Source organism: Toxorhynchites rutilus, chromosome 2 (genome assembly GCF_029784135.1).
Source record: "Toxorhynchites rutilus septentrionalis strain SRP chromosome 2, ASM2978413v1, whole genome shotgun sequence".
Lineage (NCBI taxonomy): Eukaryota > Metazoa > Arthropoda > Insecta > Diptera > Culicidae > Toxorhynchites > Toxorhynchites rutilus.
The window spans coordinates 81,986,914-82,006,432 of record NC_073745.1 but is presented as its reverse complement, the minus strand read 5'-3'; the positions used below and the strand labels follow the sequence as shown (position 1 = coordinate 82,006,432).

Below are 19,519 nucleotides of genomic sequence, written 5' to 3'. Positions count from 1 at the left end.
TGAAAAAACAAATTATATAGTGAAAATTGTAATGAAAATAATTTAAAATTGAGATAGTTTCATTGATATTCATTCATTTTTTATTATTCCAGTTCAATGATAATATAAATTTGGTTTCTATAATAGGGAAATCAAAGATCCTTTTCTTAAATAATAAAATCGGCAACCAGGAATGACTGATCCTACGGCATAGAATGTAATAGGTTATATCATATCGAATCATATGTATGAGTTTTAACCGCTGTTGAATTAAATTTCAGATAGCCGCGCGAGATAGCTGGTGGATGATAATCCAGACGACCGGAGTTCGAACCCACATCGGATCAGTTTTCACCAAACATCAATCTGTGTCATTTTAAACATTTATATTCCACTCACAACACAAGTAAATTAAATAATTATTATTTCTACAAATATAAATACTCATATATAAAAATGGCGATTCGTGAGGCTTCGTGAGTCCATAAACATTTTACGAAAAATATGCGCCTAACTGGCATATGCATGCAGAAGTGGAGGCCATATACATACATGGCAAATGCTTACCGAATTTGTTTGGATGAACATGCAACTTTGACCGGCTATAATAGCGATTATGTTGAAATTGAATTGCGATCTAATATGAATATATTCATGAATTGTCAAAGCACCAAATACGACTTTTGCCATACTCGTATATGATTTATTACAGACAGAGGAAAAAAAGACGGGTGGGTAATGTCGGGGACATAACCGGAGTGACGTAGGACTATTCAAAGGGGACAGCTTTTGTTAAATATATATTTTAAATATATTGTTTTATTTTCTTCTCCTACGTGAATACCTACCTATCTACCTGAAAAATGGATTAGTTTACTGTTTACTCTTTATGAATATGTTGATGGTTCTGAAAAGAACCTTTGGTGTTGTGTTTGTGTTATCACTCGATATTACCATCTTGTTCGGTTAAACCTTCCTGTTTAGCTATTGCGTTTGCCACTCGCCACAGCTTTCACAGTTGGAAAATTTCTTCCCATCCAGCTTGTGACATATTTTACAGTAAATTACATTCAATGGCACGTCGCATTACCACCACTCAGTATCGGATTGGAGGTAATTTTAACCTGTAATTGAACATTTGCGATGACAGTGGTACAGTGTCGACTTTCAATGTGGGGTCATAATTTGGATCTCTATGTTTACAAAAATGTCCAACTAAATAAGTCGCATTACATGTCCGTCCAATTAGCTAAATGTCGAACTAATTGTAAATTACTGTACTTTCAATCTGGAAACAATTTAAGAATTGGTGAAAATTGAATAATCAGGAAATTCCCCAACTATCAATAAGCACAGAACAACTGCCAAATTCACATACTCATCCGATCCTGGCAAACAAATTATGAAAAAATCAATTTGTGTTTTATTATTATTTTGGATAATGTTTTAGAAAGCATTGAACTGTATTTCCTAAACTCTTTTTTGGAAGGTTTAATGACCCTGAAAAGCGCCTTGTTTTATGGAATGGTTCCAATTTAGAAAACTTAGTACTCGTGGTTTTGAAAAAAACCATTTCGAACGCCCTCGATGCCGCCTTGTTCTGGATTTGCCACCAAAGCAGTTTGTATAAAGAACAAACTTTTTTCTTCTGCTACCTGATGCCGTTTTGCGATTGCGTTTGCCACTCGCCACTCGCTGCAACTGCCTGTTGTCTTGATGTCCACCGAACCGAATGTGTTCTGTTCCGAATGCGGGTTTTCTTATCGTCGCGAGCAGCTTTGCCAGCTAACTCGATCACTTCGGCGGCCGAAACTATATAACGCCGGCTAGGTGGACTGGTGCACTGGTACTAACGCGCTCGGCCTAGCTTCCCTTGCGGGGAACTCCAGATCAACACGGTTCGAGCGGGATTTTGCCTTTCCCTTCACTTTTCCTCCTTTACCATGTCCAGACGTGGCTGCTTGTGTTGGTTTGTTGATGTGTTGTGATGCGAACCGATGTGGTGTACGGTTTGAATGAGAATGATCGTTACGGCAGCGGAGCGGGGATTTTTAAGCTGACTGGCTGGCTCGAGAATTACGCATGTGTGAGACTGCGACCAATGTTTCGTTCATTTTTTTCTTTTTCCGTTCCAATCGTGCTTCATTGTATTTCGCTACTGCTCTGGTTGCCCGTTTTGGTCGGTACGATTTGAGGAGCACAAAATGGACCAATCAAAAGTGGGCACATAGTGCATTTTGACAATGCTTGATATTTCACAATTATTCAATTATTTATCTCAAGAAAAATGAAATGTTATTCGTTATGATAGATGCGTAGATATATTTCCTATCAATTGATGCAAAAACCTTTGCGATGCTCGAGTTATAAGCGTTCAAAATCTTGCATTTTTTCCTACTTGTTCAGTGCCTAGATTTCCATTTCACCCCCTATATCTTCCGGTTTGACATAGTCCTACGTCAAAACAAATGGCGCAAAATATTTTCGTTAAATGTTTATTATAGCCGCACGAATCGCCATTTTTTTATGTTTGTAGAAATAATAATTGTTTGATTGACTTGTGTTGGGAGTGGAATATGAATGTTTAAAATGGCACAGATTGATGTTTGGTGAAAACTGCTCCGATGTGGGTTCGAACTCCAGTCGTCTGGATTATCATCCACCAGATATCTCGCGCGGCTATCTGAAATTTAATTCAACAGCGGTTAAAACTTTCGAGTGCATCATTGACATTTCAATATGATGTCCCAGCAAACATTAAATCGTATAATTTTGCACGTGTCAAGTCTTACAAGAAATCCGAATAAATCATAATCGCATATAATATCAATCAAAGTATGTATCGTGTATATTTGAAATCGCATTAAGTGTTAAAACTCGATTTTAAATACCATTATCAAATTAAGTCGCAATTCGGTATAATAAACATCAATTTTATGATGCACATTGTCGTAAAATATATTTAATCCGCATCATATGCGTATATTACGCTGATGCAGTTTGTGTGTCGTATAAGCGTATAATTTAAATCGATTCAGTACTGTAGTGAATCGTGTTGCATGCTGAAGAAAATCATGAAACAGTGAATCATATTAGATCCTAATAAAGAACATATTACATCATATTGAAATGTCAATGAAATTCTGATGCACTCGAAAGTTTTAACCGCTGTTGAATTAAATTTCAGATAGCCGCGCGAGATAGCTGGTGGATGATAATCCAGACGACCGGAGTTCGAACCCACATCGGAGCAGTTTTCACCAAACATCAATCTGTGCCATTTCAAACATTCATATTCCACTCCCAACACAAGTCAATCAAACAATTATTATTTCTACAAACATAAATACTCATATATAAAAATGGCGATTCGTGAGGCTATAATAAACATTTCACGAAAATATGTTGTGCCATTTGTTTTTTTTTCTATGTCTGTAATAAATCGTATATGAGTATGGCAAAAGTCGCTATTATAGCCGGTCAAAGTTGCATATTCATCCAAACAAATTCGGTAAGCATTTGCCATGCATGTATATGGCCTCCACTTTTGCATGCATATGCCAGTTAGGCGCATTATATGCCATCCAAATTTTAGATGTATTCATATTTTAATTTTTCATTATTCGACACAAAATTATTCGATTAAAATTGTATATATTCGATTATTTGAATTAATCGAACGATTAACTGACGTCTCTACATTCGGCAAGGTGGAACTCTAATATGTATACCTTGCTGCCCCGCTTAGTGATCCCCAATTTTTGAAATTAATCGTTCATCAGCTAATCGAATACTTTTCAGCAGTTTGTTATTCGATACGATTAATCGCTCTAAGTAATCCGCGTCAAAGATATAGATTGAATTTCAGGTTTTTTCCCCTGTATCATAGTGACTTTCAACACTTTTGGATGGTTCGTTACTTCTATCTTCCATTTTGGAAGAATGTCGGGAGTAAGGCTAGGCGCAAATTGAAAAGCGTATAGCGCTCGTAAGCGAACGCGAGACTACCAACAAGACTCATACGTGCCACAAACGTAGCGTGGTGGAGCGCATATTGAGTCGCAGTTTGGTGTAAATAACATGCCACTCGCATACAATGACTGATTAACACAGAGTTGCGCGATATATTTATTTACTAACACAATCACCCGACCAGTACAGCCATACAGTGTCAAACCCACGGCGCTATATGATTGTTCACCAACACAACTACCACATCCGGCATGACCAGCACGAGAAACTGTGGTTCAGCCACAGCGTCGCGCGAGTCGTGTCTCACGAGCGCTCCACCATCTCGCGTCATCTGGCCAATTTGCGCCGTTCTATCTGTTTCCATTAGCCACAAAAACAGGCGCTATATCGCGCCAAGTTACTCGCGCTATATGCGTCTCAATTTGCGCCTTGCATAAGAATTGAACTCGTGACCTGTAGCGTGAGAGGTATGGATTTTACCACTACACCAGATCCACTGAATTTCAGGATGAAACTGCAGCGGCCGTACGTTTTTTTCTCTGGATTTGGATCGATTAATCGACGTTAATAGTTCGTTCTCTTCAATTATTGGTTACGCAGTATTCGTTCGATTAATAATCGATTTCTGTAGGAAGTATTCGATTAATCGATTAATCGTACGATTATCGGAGATCACTAGCCCCGCTGTCTGCCAAGCAAAGGAGATACACCCAGTTAAATGGAGCTACTTTCAAGAAGTATTATATGAATGCGATCGGCCGAAGAGGGTCCCCGAACTGGAGTTGGTCCTGGAACCGGCGTAGAAGCGAGCGGTCAGCGGCTGGAGGGCGATGTACCTATTACTTCTGCAATGCTTTAGAGACGGACATGGGTGGTCGCCCTCGAATGCTAACAATATTCGAGGAAGCGTACCCAGAGTTCATAGGGAGGCTTGACCAAAACGCGATGAAGCGTAGCGTTGAGCTATTGTACGCCACAATATGCTCCCCCAAATGGAAATCGACGAGATCAAGCAGCAGTCGCAGAGAAAACTAAGCTCCAGATGTGTCGAGACGAAATTCAGTACGGTTGAGCAATTAATTCGCGAGATGGACTCGCGAATCAGTACCAGTGGAGCCTACAGTACAACAACCCCTGAGCCCAAACCTACAGCCAGATCAACAACTACTACGCGATCTGGTCTTCCGCTACGACGATCTGATCTCACAGTTCCGCGACACGGATCCTTTGTCGCATCACAATTTACGAAAATCTCGGATTCCGACAGTTCACCGGGATTCGCCACTCCGACATCAAGACGGAGCCGGCAGACAAGTTGTTGAGTCGAGTGAACTGTGTCCTGAAGAATTTCCTAAACGACACAAAGTTCTCGTAATCAACACATTCGCAGTTTCCCTGCTGACCTTCAGTTTTGGTGTAATCAAGTGGAGCAAAGCTGAGCTGAAAGAACTTGAGAGAAAGATGCGGAAAGCATTCAAAGAGGTCGCGCAATATTAGCGCCGCCGTGGAACTCAAGGAATTGTTGAGGCTAAGGGATGTCCCAAGAATTGTTCCAGTTGTTCTCTCTGGAACTGGAATTGTCCCGAAGACATTTCTGGAAGCGCTAAAGATGTTGAACACAGAGAAGGAATTGACCGGCATCCAAAATTCGGCCATCCTTAGCACCTGCGCGATTGTCCGATAATTCTTCGGTCAGGACTAAAAAGCACGAGCATACAGATAGGTGCATACCGCAGGTTCTGGTCCCTCTTTGGCATTCGGAAGCCTGGGACAGGTGAATATTCTGACTAGATCCGCCTAGTTAGTGTAACAATTCTGCAAAAAAGTTTAACAGTTTGACAAATTTTATCGGTTTCGAGCTCAAAATTGCCGCACAATCAGTGACTAGTGACTCGTATCATTGTCGTATAGAATATCCTAATTTTCTGGATTTTCATATTTGGGACGACTTCTAGGGAATCAACTGAAAATTATCTACAAATGATGATTCAGCGCTGATATTTTGAGCTTTACGATGTTTTTGAAACCTGCAGATTTTATTATTTTCGAGTCCTATAAGAATTACTGATCATTTTTTCTGTTTCTACTCCATAGTGAACCGAGACTAAAAGATCGCTACATTACGCCAAACAAACGACAAGGATAAAAAAGTTAAAGAACAGATGTGATAAGCGTTTTCAATTTTGGATTGAATGAGCGGAATAGATTTTTCTAAATGTGTCTCCATTTGTGAACAAATCCTGGGTTATATAATAATAAATACAAAAATAAGAGATAATAAGTCTATAATTATAAAGTTTTTCTGCGTCTCCATCGATATTCGTTAATTTAGGGAACATAAGGAAACAAATACTCATTCACTCAATCAAATACATGTACATTACATGTAGTTATTTCACTTAATTTTTATTTTTCAAAATTAAAAATCAAATCGAGAAAATATTCATTCAATGCAGGTACTTGACTTGACGCTCACAGAACCGATTCAATCCTCGCTACCGCCACCTCCCCCACCGCTACTTCCGCCTCCAGCACCACCACCAGCATCACTCGAATCTGCTCCTTCAACTTTCTCCCGCTCATTCTTTTGCGTGAAATGCGAAAATCTCGGATTCCGACAGTTCACCGGGATTCGCCACTCCGACATCAAGACGGAGCCGGCAGACAAGTTGTTGAGTCGAGTGAACTGTGTCCTGAAGAATTTCCTAAACGACACAAAGTTCTCGTAATCAACACATTCGCAGTTTCCCTGCTGACCTTCAGTTTTGGTGTAATCAAGTGGAGCAAAGCTGAGCTGAAAGAACTTGAGAGAAAGATGCGGAAAGCATTCAAAGAGGTCGCGCAATATTAGCGCCGCCGTGGAACTCAATGAATTGTTGAGGCTAAGGGATGTCCCAAGAATTGTTCCAGTTGTTCTCTCTGGAACTGGAATTGTCCCGAAGACATTTCTGGAAGCGCTAAAGATGTTGAACACAGAGAAGGAATTGACCGGCATCCAAAATTCGGCCATCCTTAGCACCTGTGCGATTGTCCGATAATTCTTCGGTCAGGACTAAAAAGCACGAGCATACAGATAGGTGCATACCGCAGGTTCTGGTCCCTCTTTGGCATTCGGAAGCCTGGGACAGGTGAATATTCTGACTAGATCCGCCTAGTTAGTGTAACAATTCTGCAAAAAAGTTTAACAGTTTGACAAATTTTATCGGTTTCGAGCTCAAAATTGCCGCACAATCAGTGACTAGTGACTCGTATCATTGTCGTATAGAATATCCTAATTTTCTGGATTTTCATATTTGGGACGACTTCTAGGGAATCAACTGAAAATTATCTACAAATGATGATTCAGCGCTGATATTTTGAGCTTTACGATGTTTTTGAAACCTGCAGATTTTATTATTTTCGAGTCCTATAAGAATTACTGATCATTTTTTCTGTTTCTACTCCATAGTGAACCGAGACTAAAAGATCGCTACATTACGCCAAACAAACGACAAGGATAAAAAAGTTAAAGAACAGATGTGATAAGCGTTTTCAATTTTGGATTGAATGAGCGGAATAGATTTTTCTAAATGTGTCTCCATTTGTGAACAAATCCTGGGTTATATAATAATAAATACAAAAATAAGAGATAATAAGTCTATAATTATAAAGTTTTTCTGCGTCTCCATCGATATTCGTTAATTTAGGGAACATAAGGAAACAAATACTCATTCACTCAATCAAATACATGTACATTACATGTAGTTATTTCACTTAATTTTTATTTTTCAAAATTAAAAATCAAATCGAGAAAATATTCATTCAATGCAGGTACTTGACTTGACGCTCACAGAACCGATTCAATCCTCGCTACCGCCACCTCCCCCACCGCTACTTCCGCCTCCAGCACCACCACCAGCATCACTCGAATCTGCTCCTTCAACTTTCTCCCGCTCATTCTTTTGCGTGAAATGCATCCATGGATCCTCCAACATAGATGGATGGAAATAATCGCTTATATTATATGAGTTTTTATCTTTGCTCTGCAACGAAATAAAGGCTTAATAATCATTTGAATTACAAAAATTTTACATTGTATCACATTACCTGATGATGCTCCAGCCCAAATCGATTCCGTCTCTGCTGATGGCGAGGATGAAAATTCTGACCCTTCCATTGGCGGTTATTAAAATGTCTTCTGTCCATCGGTCCTATACTACTGGGACCCTCTTCATTCGCAGCGTTATTACTTCCACCGCCTCCGCCGCCACCGCCATATGGGGCATATTGCTGGTGATGGTTGTTCCGTCCTCGCTGCTGCTGGAACCCTCTCTGTCGTGGTAACATATATTTCGGCTGTGCAGAATAATAGTTACGCGTCTGAGAGTTTTGTCCCGTATGCCGATGCTGAGGCGTGCTGAATCCAAGGGGGAGGAACCCGTCGGTGTTGTTATAAAGTGGCGCACTGTCTTTGTTCTCGGGCGAATCGAACGCTGTACGATGGTCTACTGGCGAGGAAGACATGGCGGATGGAAGCGGATTGCCTCGAGACGCGATTTTTATTCTTCTACGGGTACCAAAAGTAGGTAACAACAGTAAACAACTTTTGTTTACCTTATTGCACTAGGACAACACTGAAAGATGAGGCTAAATGAAACGATTTTGACAGTTCTCCAGAAAACAGAACAGAAATACCAGATGTGAAGATCAATATGAAGATATCTGACGACATTTTACAAACTGTGAAGATAACTTAGGGGTCATCCACATATTACGTATACCAAAATATGAAAATCTCCCACTTGTCCAGGGTGTCCACGTTAACACGTTTAATAAATTCTTTAAAAAAGTAAATTTGCTTATTCAAATTAGTCTCCATTAGATATTACGCCACTTCCAACCCTCGAAACACTTCTCAAACTAAATTTTCTGAATAGGCTTCAGCCCTTTCAACGATGCACTTTTGATGTCATCTAGATTCTCTTTATTTAGGTAATTCGAAAAATATAAAAAAGCCACACAGAGCTAGAGGTGGACAAAACGGTTCATTTCAGTGAGCGGCTCAGAGTTCATTGAAACGAGCTGGCTCATGTGAGTGGCTCTTTTTTGAGCCGAGACTCTTTCATGCATAATCTTTCGGAAAAAACAAAAAGACTTCTTGTTTGTTCCCAGTGTTTCAAAAAACAACATCAAGTTCAATTGTCCCATATTGACATTCTAGGTAAAATTGTCCCGCCATGAATTTTTGAACCCGTAATCAATCTAGATTGATTCATTAAGAGAAACTTTTCAGATTTCATCAAACAATAGTTTACTGCTTATAAACAACCAGGTGTATGGCTAAATTGAAATGCTTATAGCTTCTGATAGGCAAATATGCTAGAAAACTTTGATTGCGTTTTTCTCAATTGCTGATTTTAGAACATGGGACAACTATGCATAGAACGGCAGTACAGCGATATGCAATATTATATACGCACATTGTATTAATTTTATATAGCATTGTCGGGTCAAACGAAAAACAATGTGAAAAGCATCGCATATCGTTATATACGGCTTTATATGCGTACAAAATATCACCTCCAATTATGACTATTCACACGATTTAATGATGGCTGGGGTGTCTTCGACAACTCGGAAAACTATTTTGGAGTTTGGCTGAGTTGTACTATTCCACCCACCGTGCTCACCAGATGTAGCTTCTTCTGATTATCACTTATTCAGACCAGTGCCAAATTCTCTTGAGCACAAGAAATGCGACTCTATGGATAGTATAAAAAACACAATAACAGTTTTTTGACGAAAGATTGCGGCACAAACCGCAATCCAAGAAGATGTACAGAAAGAACTAGTATTAATAGCTTAATGAAGCTAAATGAATGAATTCGATATTGATCACTGATTAACGACTATGAGTTCAAACGGCGCACTATTTTCATAACGGCGTGATGAGAATGTTACTATTGCAACCATATCATCGTGATTTATTGAGCTAGCGATTCTGTAGACTTCCTTACATAGATTGTGTGTGACGTAGCACGTTTGAGAGTTACAATGTAGAACGTCCTGCGAGATAGCGAGATAGACTAATCAACGAATAATACACAAGACATTGTGAATCAGGCCATGTTGTGGATTATTATTTTTATTAATTTTTCAGAATATTAGGAAAGTATTCTAGTTTAGAAATTTGAAAAAAAACATTTTTTTTCTTCATATTTTTGAAGTTTAGACATTCAAGAATATACACTAGAAAGGACTTTTCGAAAATTCCATTATTTACCGAGTTACGGCCATTACAAATACCTTTCAACGCCTTTTTCTCGAAACTAGTTTTTTTTAAACTTGTGTACACGATGTCTAAAGTTCTACTGAACCGATTTATATCGAATTCATATAAATAAAATCTGTATGAATCTCTCTATCGCATCGCATGAAAATTTATAATATTTTAATTTCCCCATTTTTAAAAACTCGGGAAACTTAAAAACTTTTTCAACAGCATTTTTCATCAAACGGCCGCCGTTTTGTCAACAAACATGTTTTTGACGTGTCCGAGGTTCATGCGATAGTGGCATCTCTACTGATTCAGAATTCATTCGATTATTTTGTTCCAGATAACCAGAAGGGCTGGAATCGTGTACGCCATGGCACAACTTTTTCTTAATCTATCGCCCCCCCCCCTTCACCAGCTCAAATTTACTATGCTAATTAAAAAAACCGTTCAATTTTCGTTTATTGTTGTGAATTTGTTTGTTTTATTGTTATTAAAGAACAAATAATGATATTATGGATATTAGAAATATTCTTTGTTATATTTTTTTCGGAGCTCGAGAAAACGTCCGAAATTCGTGCCTCTACTCTACCCCTTTAAAACAAATAATGAAGAATGTCCACGTGGACAACAGGGTAGGGTATATCAAATGTTTAAATAGGTTTAAATATGTCCTTCCAGATAAATTCGTACATATGGCAACACTGGCCCTGAGTTGGGTTTGTTTATTTATATTCATAACCGTACAATTCAGTATTATCGTAGACATCGTAGGTGGGGCTGGCCGTAGCCAAAGTTTGTGATTATGAATTTGGTCTATATTGCGGTTTAGCAGCAACAGCAAACACTATCAACTGACCGGTCCCGTATGCCATCCGCAGGATGCTTCCCCAGTACGAACGCATTGGGGATAGCGATTCCGGGGCAACCGAAACACCCGTCCGTAGCGCCGTTCGCATCCGCTTCGGTAAGCTGGCCGTGATAATCGTGATGTTCCCGATTGTGGGTTTTCTCTTTTGTGTCGTTTGGTCCTTGTTGTATAACTTCGAGCAGGCTAATGCGACCCATTGTTTAGTGTACAATTTTCTACCTTCACTGTCGGCCGCAATTGGGAACTATCAGCCTCAGCGAATAGTGTGGCAATTTTCGGTGCTGGTGCACGCGCTACCGCGATACGCGATAGCGTTTATGTACAAAAACTATCACGTTGGTTTGCTTCGGAAGCGACGAAAGGAGCTTGCCTATCTGGCCTGTATTCTGAACATCACCGAGCTTAGTTCCCTGGTCGGACTAACACTGTGGACATCGAGCGAGAGCTATGGTAAATTGATGTGATCATGGATTGGGAAATTATTATTGATCGTTTTTATTGTTCCGCAGAAGTGCATAAATTTTGCTTCAGCACATTTGTGATAGCCTCCATCATTTACATGCTGATATTGATCGTAATCAATCGGATAACGAGGGAGGACATGTTAACGGTATCGGAACGCAAGTCAATGAAATACAAGAAGCGGCTGTTTTTAACCAATGTCTGTTCGATTTTGTTTGCTGTTTATTTCTTCGTAAGACATAACAATTACTGCGAACCGGGAGGTATTATTCGACAAACGAAACCTCTGATTAAGGACTAACAAACTGTTTTAATTTTCTTCGTTTCAGTCTATTCACTCTTTGCATTGAGTGAATATGTTTTCGTCTACAGTAATATAGGCTTCCACATGACGGCCTATTGGGATTTTATCAATGCAAATCTGTACTTCGGCTGGAGAAGTGGTATACATTTCTCTTCTGTTTAGAGTAGGGCTTAGGAATTGTTATTTATGTGTATCACATCGTTTCGATCGGTGCAGGCAACCTAGCGGATAAGTATTATTAGAAATACTTTTACGCAAACAACCAATGACTGACGGAGGCCAATAATAATGTTATAGCTTATGGTGAGGTTGGTCGATAGATTTGACAATTTGTTTAAACCTAAACTTATTGTACAAATAGGGCTAAACGTATTTTAAAAAGCTTAGCGATAGTATTTTTTAATGAGCATATGGCATAAAATGCAAATAAAACGGTTCATTGCTGCTGTTCCCAATTACTGTCTCTTTACTCTTTAATTTCGCACAGTTTTACAGGCTTGGTTACATAAGTTTGAAGGAGCCAAACTCAGTCGACTCGAGTTTAGATGGGTGACATATTTTCCACAGGAAAGGGATGGAACATAAGGTTATTGTTAAAATGTTGATGATCACACTCAATTCTTAAACCTATTCTTATAGTTATTATGTATTTACATTTCAACTTATTCGCCACCACAGCCCTCTCCCCTCACTCCTTTCTGAGGAGGAAAATATTTCAATCCATCATAAAAACATTTTTCGTCCCTAGAAACCTTCATATGCCAAATTTGGCTCCATTTGCTTGATTAGTTCTCGGGTTTGCATAAATTTGTGTTTCATTCATATGGCAGTAGAAATTCATTCGTATAGTACAAAGCAGAGCGTAGAGTAGAAACTAGAGAGTAAATAGTAGAAAGTAGAGAGTAAAGAGTAGAGAGAAGAGAATAGAGAGTAGAGCGTATAGAGTAGAGTGAAGCGTAGAGAGTAGAAAGAAGAGAGAAGATAGTAGAGAGTGGAGAGTAGAAATTAGAGAGTAAATAGTAGTAAGTAGAGAGTAGAGAGCAAAGAGTAAAGAGAAGAGAGAAGAGGGTAGAGAGTAGTGAGTATGAAATAAACAGAGTAGAGAAAAAAGAGTAGAGTGTAGAAAATGAAGAGAGTAGAGAGTAGAGAGACGATAGTTTTTTTTTGCATAGAGGTGGAGATCTTCATAGCCACTGACCACCCCATTTGGTATTACTTCGGGAGGGGGATGTGCTCATGCACTCATCTCTCTAGATTTGCTATGATGAATCTTTGCTCATCCCTTCATCTTTGTTGGAGCGTCGTCAACATTTTTGTTATGGTATGGTTCACTGCATTCCACGTACTTTCACTTTTGCACTTTTTTCTTTTGGACGATGTTCTGAACATTTAAGTCTGATCTGCTAGCGAAGAACATTTCTTCTCTTTCAATAGCAAAACGAGGGCAGTCGAAAACCACGTGTTCTGCTGTCTCCTCTTGTGTTACACTCTGGGCGAAGCGGTGAACTTGCATGGCAAGTTCCGTCTGAAACAACCGGTCAGGTGGAAGCTCACTTCTCCGTGTTTTCTTTCTACCTAAGTAGTGATGTTTGGGATCAAACTGTGGGTCCATCTACCGTTAGGCGTATTGAGTTTTGACGTTGCTACAATGGCCAGAGAGCGTCTCTTACAACTGTTAGGCCCCGCATTATTCGGCATAACTTTAGCTAGCGCCGCGATGACTGGCCGCTTTCGTGCATGCGTATCTAACATGGCCTTTGAAGGTTAGTCGGTCGTCGATAATCACACCTAGGTATTTCAGCCCACGTTTGGAGATGATAGTGTGCGCCCCAACATTGATCTTCGCCTGCTGCACACCTCTGTGATTGCTGACCAACACCATTTCGGTTTTGTGATGTGTTATCTGCAACTTAGCATCATTCGTCGAATTTTCCACTATCTTCATCGCTTCTGTAGCCAGCATTTCGATTTCCTCTCGTGTCTCGCCTGTCACCGTCAGGGAAATATCATCGGCGAAGCCGGTAATCTTCACTCCTGTAGGAAGCTTCAATCTCAGCACACCATCGTACATCCCGGTCCACAGCGTTCCGTTCCGTTCTCTGTATCGTAAGCCAGAACCCGGTTTTGAAAGTAGCTTTCCAGGATCCAGCACACATAGTTCGGTACCTGCATTCGGTGCAATGCTTCTGCAATAGCTTCCCAACTGGCTTTGTTGAAAGTATTTTTCACGTTAATCGTTATTATGGCACAATATTTCCACGTTTTCTGCTCTAAAGCTTTTTTGGCTGCTTCGGCAACTAACAGGATGGCATCCACCGTGGATTTATATTTCCGGAACCCGAACTGCGTCTTCGAGAGCCCGATATAATTTTCTGTGCATTTCGTCAACCTGTTTAGAATGATCTTCTCCAGCAGCTTCCCGAGGGTATCCAGTAGGCAGATTGGGCCTATACGAAGAGGGTTCCCCTGGCGGCTGTGGTTTCGGTAACAGTACCAGTTTCTGCCTCTTCCAAATATCTGGGAAGCATCCTTCGTCCGTGCACTTTTGCATCGTTGCTCTGAAAAGGTCTGGATTCACTATGACCGCCGCTTTAAGGGCCACATTTGGGATTCTGTCGTGGCCAGGTGCTTTATTCACTTTCAATTTTTTACCGTCGTCAACAGCTCTTCTGTGAACATTCTCTCGATGTGTTCTTCATTATCACTATATGGTGTGGCTGACCAGCTTATCGGATCATGCTGCGGGAAGAGCCCTTCTACAAAATTCTTCTACGTTATCGGACAGCTTTCACTGGGCGTCGATGAACCTTTAATCTTTGCCATCACCACCCTATATGCATTGCTCCACGGATTCGCATCGGCATCGCAGCATAGCTCTTTGAAACAGTTCATCTTACTACGTCTTATTTCATGCTTAAGAGCGGTTTTTGCAGCTCTGAGTTCTACCCTGCGCTCTACTCTGTCGATGGCATTTCTGGCCCTTTGCATTCTCCTCCTGGCGTCTCGTTCCACCAAAAAACTGGGCGACGTTCTCACATTCAGCTTCGTCAGGGCTTCCAGTATACTAAAACCCCTCGCGTTGGTAAATCTACTCCTCCACTCCACTGCCCAGGCGTAGAAGTCATCTAGTTTGGCGAAGGCCTCTAATAGGCTGTACCCCCTGGCGTTAGTACATCTGCTTCTCTCCATTCCTCAGCCCAAGCGTTGAAGTCTCCTCCGATGATGACTGGTTTTCGGCCGCTGACATTATCTTTGAGTACATCCAGCATCTCGTGAAACTCTTCCACTGACCATCTTGGGGTGCATAGCAACTACACATGAAGATTCCGTTGATTTTGACGATCACGTAATCTTCATGTGAGCTCTCTACTACTTCTTGGATGGGGTACCTTCCCATCACCAGTATTACAGCCATCCATGCTTTATCCGCCACGCAGTTTCCGTTATCGCGAGGAACTCGATGTGTGTGTGCATACGAGTGCGTGCGAATGCATGCGCGTGTTTGCGGGTGTCTGCGTGCTATTGTAGAGAATATAGCGTAGAGAGTAGCAAATAGAAAGTAAAGAGTAGATGGTAGAAAATGAAGAGTAGAGCGTAGAGAGCAGAGAGCAGAGGGTAGAGAACAGAGAGCTAAAATTAAGAATAGAGAGGAAAGAGAAGAGAAAATAAAGTATAGAGTAGAGTAGGAAATTAAGAGCAGAAAGTTAAAAGTTAAAGTCAAAGTTGAAAGACCAATAATTGATCGCAGAGAAAGAATAGAACAAATGAGACATAGACATTTGTACTAAAAAAGAAACATTGAAGGAAAGAAAAGAAAAAAATGTTAGTCTGTTCGAGTACAACAGCAAAGCTATTCCAATGACTTTGCGGGAAACTTATTAAAACATGATACTGGGTCGCTAGTGAAGCTAATTAAACCGTTCAAAAAATACTGTTATTGCCTATAAGAGACTCATCTGGAAACCCAATCGTCCCTCGTTCTTAAACAGGAGATGTCATCTCAAACCAATCCTCTCCCAATCAGTAAAAAAATTATAATTTATTACGATTTCCTGGGAAATCTGGAGAATTGTTTCCCCCAGAGAAGTTAGACATATTTACAAACGATCAAAATTAACTCAGGAAAGTCTCGCAAAAACTCATCTCAGTTCATTAATATATATTTTTATGCGATACTTGATTTCGCATAGCTCTAGTTATGTAGAAATGTTACCCCTATTCATCGTTTGGATTTCTTCGGAGGAAGATGCTTAAATTCTTTCCGCTGCTGGGAAAAGCTCTCGAAAGCGTTGAGGAATTTGTATCGTTCATTGTCGTTTGAAATGTTTGGCATAACCGATGAGGCAGAAACCTTTGCTGCTCGATTACGTTTCGACTTAGCCGCCGGTAGCACAGACATTGCCCCCGCAGAGTTGTGGCCACTTTCCGCACTATGCTGAACTGCGGGTGCAAAATCAATATGCTTTGCGATGTGCAGTTTGTAGTGTTGGAGATTTTTGCAGTCTAGATCACATTTTGGGCAAACATAGATTCCGTTCATTTTGATGTGATCCAGAATTTTGTGCACGATTAATCCCATCCGAAAGGCATACTGATGGTTGCATTCGTCGCATTGGTACACTCTGTCGCCCCTGTGGCCATTGAGGTGGTCTTTCAATCGGGCGTAATTTTTTAATTTGGCGTTACAACTGTTGCACTGGAACCATTCCGTCTGAAAGTGGTGCTTTTGGATGTGACGATTCCAAGCGCGCATGTCTTGCAGAATTCTGGGACAAAACTCGCACATCTGTTAGAGAGAAATAAAACATCAAAACACTGCCTTCAAAAAATACTTTGATCACTTACAATATCCGATAACTGATTTTCAATGCGTCGGGCGTCTATAATATGCAACTTTAAATCCTGCAACTCCAACAGAATCAGAATCTCCTGATTAGCGGTTATAAGATCGTTCCAAATGTCGGAAAGTTCAGTGGGATCGACATCATGACAATCGTCCAATGCTTCCGAGGCTTCCTGCTCTAGGAATGATTTTCCTTGTTGTGGTATTATATTCTCCTCGTCTGAGCCTACATCGAATACCGAAATCGTCGAATCCGACTCCGAGCAATGTGCATTCGGATCGAGAGGAATTTCTACAACTTCTGCCAATTCTGCATCGTTATCATCATCCACTTCCTGAATGAAGAATATATCCTGCCCATCGTATATAACAGCTGCAGCTTGTGCCGGATCCACTAGCTCTTGATCAGTATTCCCTACAGAAATAGGGGTAGCTAATTCTATAACCGTTTGTGATATATGAAGTGGTATACCTGGTTGAATCTGCCTTATAAACACTCCGTTGTGGGCACGCTTCGTTCCACCCATCCGAATACACGGTTGGGCCAGGCCATTACCGAGTCCCGTAATAGTCGGCTGCTCTAGTGCCTGTAGTTGCTCAAAGTCATCGTCAACTAGGATTACCTCATCCATAGTGTGGCCTAAATTTAAGCAGTCATTCCGGATATTAAATGCTTAAAAAATATCCTTTGAAGAGCTTACTGGAAAAAAGGATCAAGCGAATCAAAGCAAACTGTTTTGAACAATAATGTTTCTCGATGAATGTGAAGACAGATCCCGGGAAGGCACAGAGTGAAGCAAGTTTTTCAAAGGGCGTATACGACATGATTTTAATAAATTTTCCCGGGTAGTATTACCTGAGACCAAGATGAATAGAAATGTAGAAATGGAAAAGAGACTGTATCGGGAACCATCCATCAGAAATGTCAGGTATGAAGACATGTCTTCATTTTGGAGACATTCGACTTACTGTGAAGATATTTGTTTTTGTGGAGTCATTTTGAAGATATTATCAAATATGTGGAAACATTTCAGTATGATTTTGGATGTTTTTCTCAAGAGATATTATTTCATGAAATTGTAACGGTTGGCCGGAAATATCGTCAGTCAAAAGAAGTAGAGCTTATGTCTCAGTGTTATTCGCTCGCTTTTCATTATAACGAATTCGTTTTTGTTCAGTTTCAACCCCAGTGCCACACTACCCAGCAAACATTAAATCGCATAACAAGCGTATATATAACATCATATGCCCTAAAATTTGGTTGGCATATAATGCGCCTAACTGACATATGCATGCAAAAGTGGAGGCCATATACATACATGGCAAATGCTTACCGAATTTGTTTGGATGAATATGCAACTTTGACCGGCTATAATAGCGACTTTTGCCATATTCATATACGATTTATTACAGACATAGAAAAAAAAAACAAATGGCGCAAAATATTTTCGTGAAATGTTTATTATAGCCTCACGAATCGCCATTTTTATATATGAGTATTTATGTTTGTAGAAATAATAATTGTTTGATTGACTTGTGTTGGGAGTGGAATATGAATGTTTGAAATGGCACAGATTGATGTTTGGTGAAAACTGCTCCGATGTGGGTTCGAACTCCGGTCGTCTAGATTATCATCCACCAGCTATCTCGCGCGGCTATCTGAAATTTAATTCAACGGCGGTTAAAACTTTCGAGTGCATCAGCATTTCATTGACATTTCAATATGATTTAATATGTTCTTTATTAGGATCTAATATGATTCACTGTTTCATAATTTTCTTCAGCATGCAACACGATTCACTACAGTACTGAATCGATTTAAATTATACGCTTATACGACACACAAACTGCATCAGCGTAATATACGCATATGATGCGGATTAAATATATTTTACGACAATGTGCATCATAAAATTGATGTTTATTACAGGGGTATGACTGAAACGTCAAATCCCTCATATTGCCAGTGTACCGAATATTGCTGCGGTTCACTGACATTTTGGTTCTGACAATTACTGTTGTTTACAACTCGGTCCGGTTATATTGTCGAATAGTGGCTAACTTTCGAGATGGAAAATGAAAGGTGGGAAGATTTTTAAATCTGTGACGTCACAGATTTTGTTTATGTATGTTACTTTTCTTATAATAGTCCACTACATAGGAAAAGTGTTGTTATTAAAAGTAAAAATAAGCAGATGAAATGAACAAATTAGTATTTTTTCTTAAATCAATGCTAGCGTTCGAAATCATAGGGGCCCAATTGAAATTTTAGCAGAAACTGAAATTTCAGTATTGTTGAGGTGTTCTAAACTTTATTTCAATCTTATTTTACTTCTCGTTACATCGACCAAAAACGTAAATGAACAAAATCAGAGTTAAAAAATCGTTTTTTCCTTTGGCGGAAAACATTTTACAGCGCATGAGAAAAAGTAGCAAGTTTTTTCCGCGTAAAATGCACTTGAAAAATAAATTGAATAGACTCCATATGACCTAAATTGAGACGAAAAGTTTTCTGCTTCCGTCCTAGTTTTAGACGAATGAAGTGTTCAGCACCCTAATTGTGGAAAAAGGAATTACAATTGCTCACAAGAGATAAACTACCATGAAGATGCTCTAAAATCCAAACATAGTAAAAATTAGAATACTAATTCTGATGTAAGAAGAAATAACAAAAATGAAACATTTTGGTTCGTGACATGTTCTGTTTATTTTTCAAATGATGAATGTAACGCGAAAAATATTTTTCTGGAAATATGTAATTATTTTCTGTATATCCTCTTTCAACGTTATTCGTTGCAACATTCAATTTTGTACCATTTGAGTAACTGACTGTTA

General features: G+C 39.7%; 3 protein-coding genes across 5 annotated transcripts; 1 reads left to right on the top strand and 2 right to left on the bottom strand.

Moving 5' to 3' along the window:
- Nucleotides 1-7,661: 7,661 nt before the first annotated feature.
- Nucleotides 7,662-8,590, bottom strand: LOC129769832 (interleukin enhancer-binding factor 3). Its single transcript, XM_055772316.1, has 2 exons — nucleotides 8,038-8,590; nucleotides 7,662-7,973 (listed from the first exon to the last, which is right to left on the bottom strand). The coding sequence occupies exons 1-2, from the start codon at nucleotides 8,452-8,454 to the stop codon at nucleotides 7,791-7,793; spliced, it is 600 nt and encodes a 199-aa protein (XP_055628291.1). The 5' UTR covers nucleotides 8,455-8,590; the 3' UTR covers nucleotides 7,662-7,790.
- A 2,360-nt stretch (nucleotides 8,591-10,950) lies between these two features.
- On the top strand, nucleotides 10,951-12,296 carry LOC129768988 (post-GPI attachment to proteins factor 2-like). 2 transcript variants are annotated; one of them, XM_055770958.1, is made up of 4 exons: nucleotides 10,951-11,171; nucleotides 11,280-11,525; nucleotides 11,585-11,800; nucleotides 11,867-12,296. In XM_055770958.1, exons 1-4 carry the CDS (start codon nucleotides 11,087-11,089, stop codon nucleotides 12,001-12,003), a joined length of 684 nt encoding a protein of 227 aa, XP_055626933.1. In that variant the 5' UTR covers nucleotides 10,951-11,086; the 3' UTR covers nucleotides 12,004-12,296. The 2 variants fall into 2 exon arrangements, with proteins under 2 accessions (XP_055626933.1, XP_055626932.1); XM_055770957.1 differs by having other exon boundaries at nucleotides 10,951-11,525.
- Nucleotides 12,297-15,883: 3,587 nt separating this feature from the next.
- Nucleotides 15,884-17,460, bottom strand: LOC129768788 (PR domain zinc finger protein 4-like). 2 transcript variants are annotated; one of them, XM_055770664.1, is made up of 4 exons: nucleotides 17,386-17,460; nucleotides 17,157-17,324; nucleotides 16,687-17,099; nucleotides 15,884-16,627 (listed from the first exon to the last, which is right to left on the bottom strand). In XM_055770664.1, the coding sequence occupies exons 2-4, from the start codon at nucleotides 17,314-17,316 to the stop codon at nucleotides 16,061-16,063; spliced, it is 1,140 nt and encodes a 379-aa protein (XP_055626639.1). In that variant the 5' UTR covers nucleotides 17,317-17,324; nucleotides 17,386-17,460; the 3' UTR covers nucleotides 15,884-16,060. The 2 variants fall into 2 exon arrangements, with proteins under 2 accessions (XP_055626639.1, XP_055626638.1); XM_055770663.1 differs by having other exon boundaries at nucleotides 17,157-17,459.
- Nucleotides 17,461-19,519: the final 2,059 nt, after the last annotated feature.

Coding starts and splice junctions, on each gene's coding strand:
- LOC129769832 (XM_055772316.1), bottom strand. CDS start 8,454: ATGTCTTCCTCGCCAGTAGACCATCGTACAGCGTTCGATTCGCCCGAG. Junction 7,974..8,037: donor TTGGGCTGGAGCATCATCAG/GTAATGTGATAC, acceptor ATTTCGTTGCAG/AGCAAAGATAAAAACTCATA.
- LOC129768988 (XM_055770957.1), top strand. CDS start 11,087: ATGCTTCCCCAGTACGAACGCATTGGGGATAGCGATTCCGGGGCAACC. Junction 11,526..11,584: donor GACATCGAGCGAGAGCTATG/GTAAATTGATGT, acceptor ATTGTTCCGCAG/AAGTGCATAAATTTTGCTTC. Junction 11,801..11,866: donor CAATTACTGCGAACCGGGAG/GTATTATTCGAC, acceptor TCTTCGTTTCAG/TCTATTCACTCTTTGCATTG.
- LOC129768788 (XM_055770664.1), bottom strand. CDS start 17,316: ATGGATGAGGTAATCCTAGTTGACGATGACTTTGAGCAACTACAGGCA. Junction 17,100..17,156: donor TATAAGGCAGATTCAACCAG/GTATACCACTTC, acceptor CTATTTCTGTAG/GGAATACTGATCAAGAGCTA. Junction 16,628..16,686: donor AAAATCAGTTATCGGATATT/GTAAGTGATCAA, acceptor TCTCTCTAACAG/ATGTGCGAGTTTTGTCCCAG.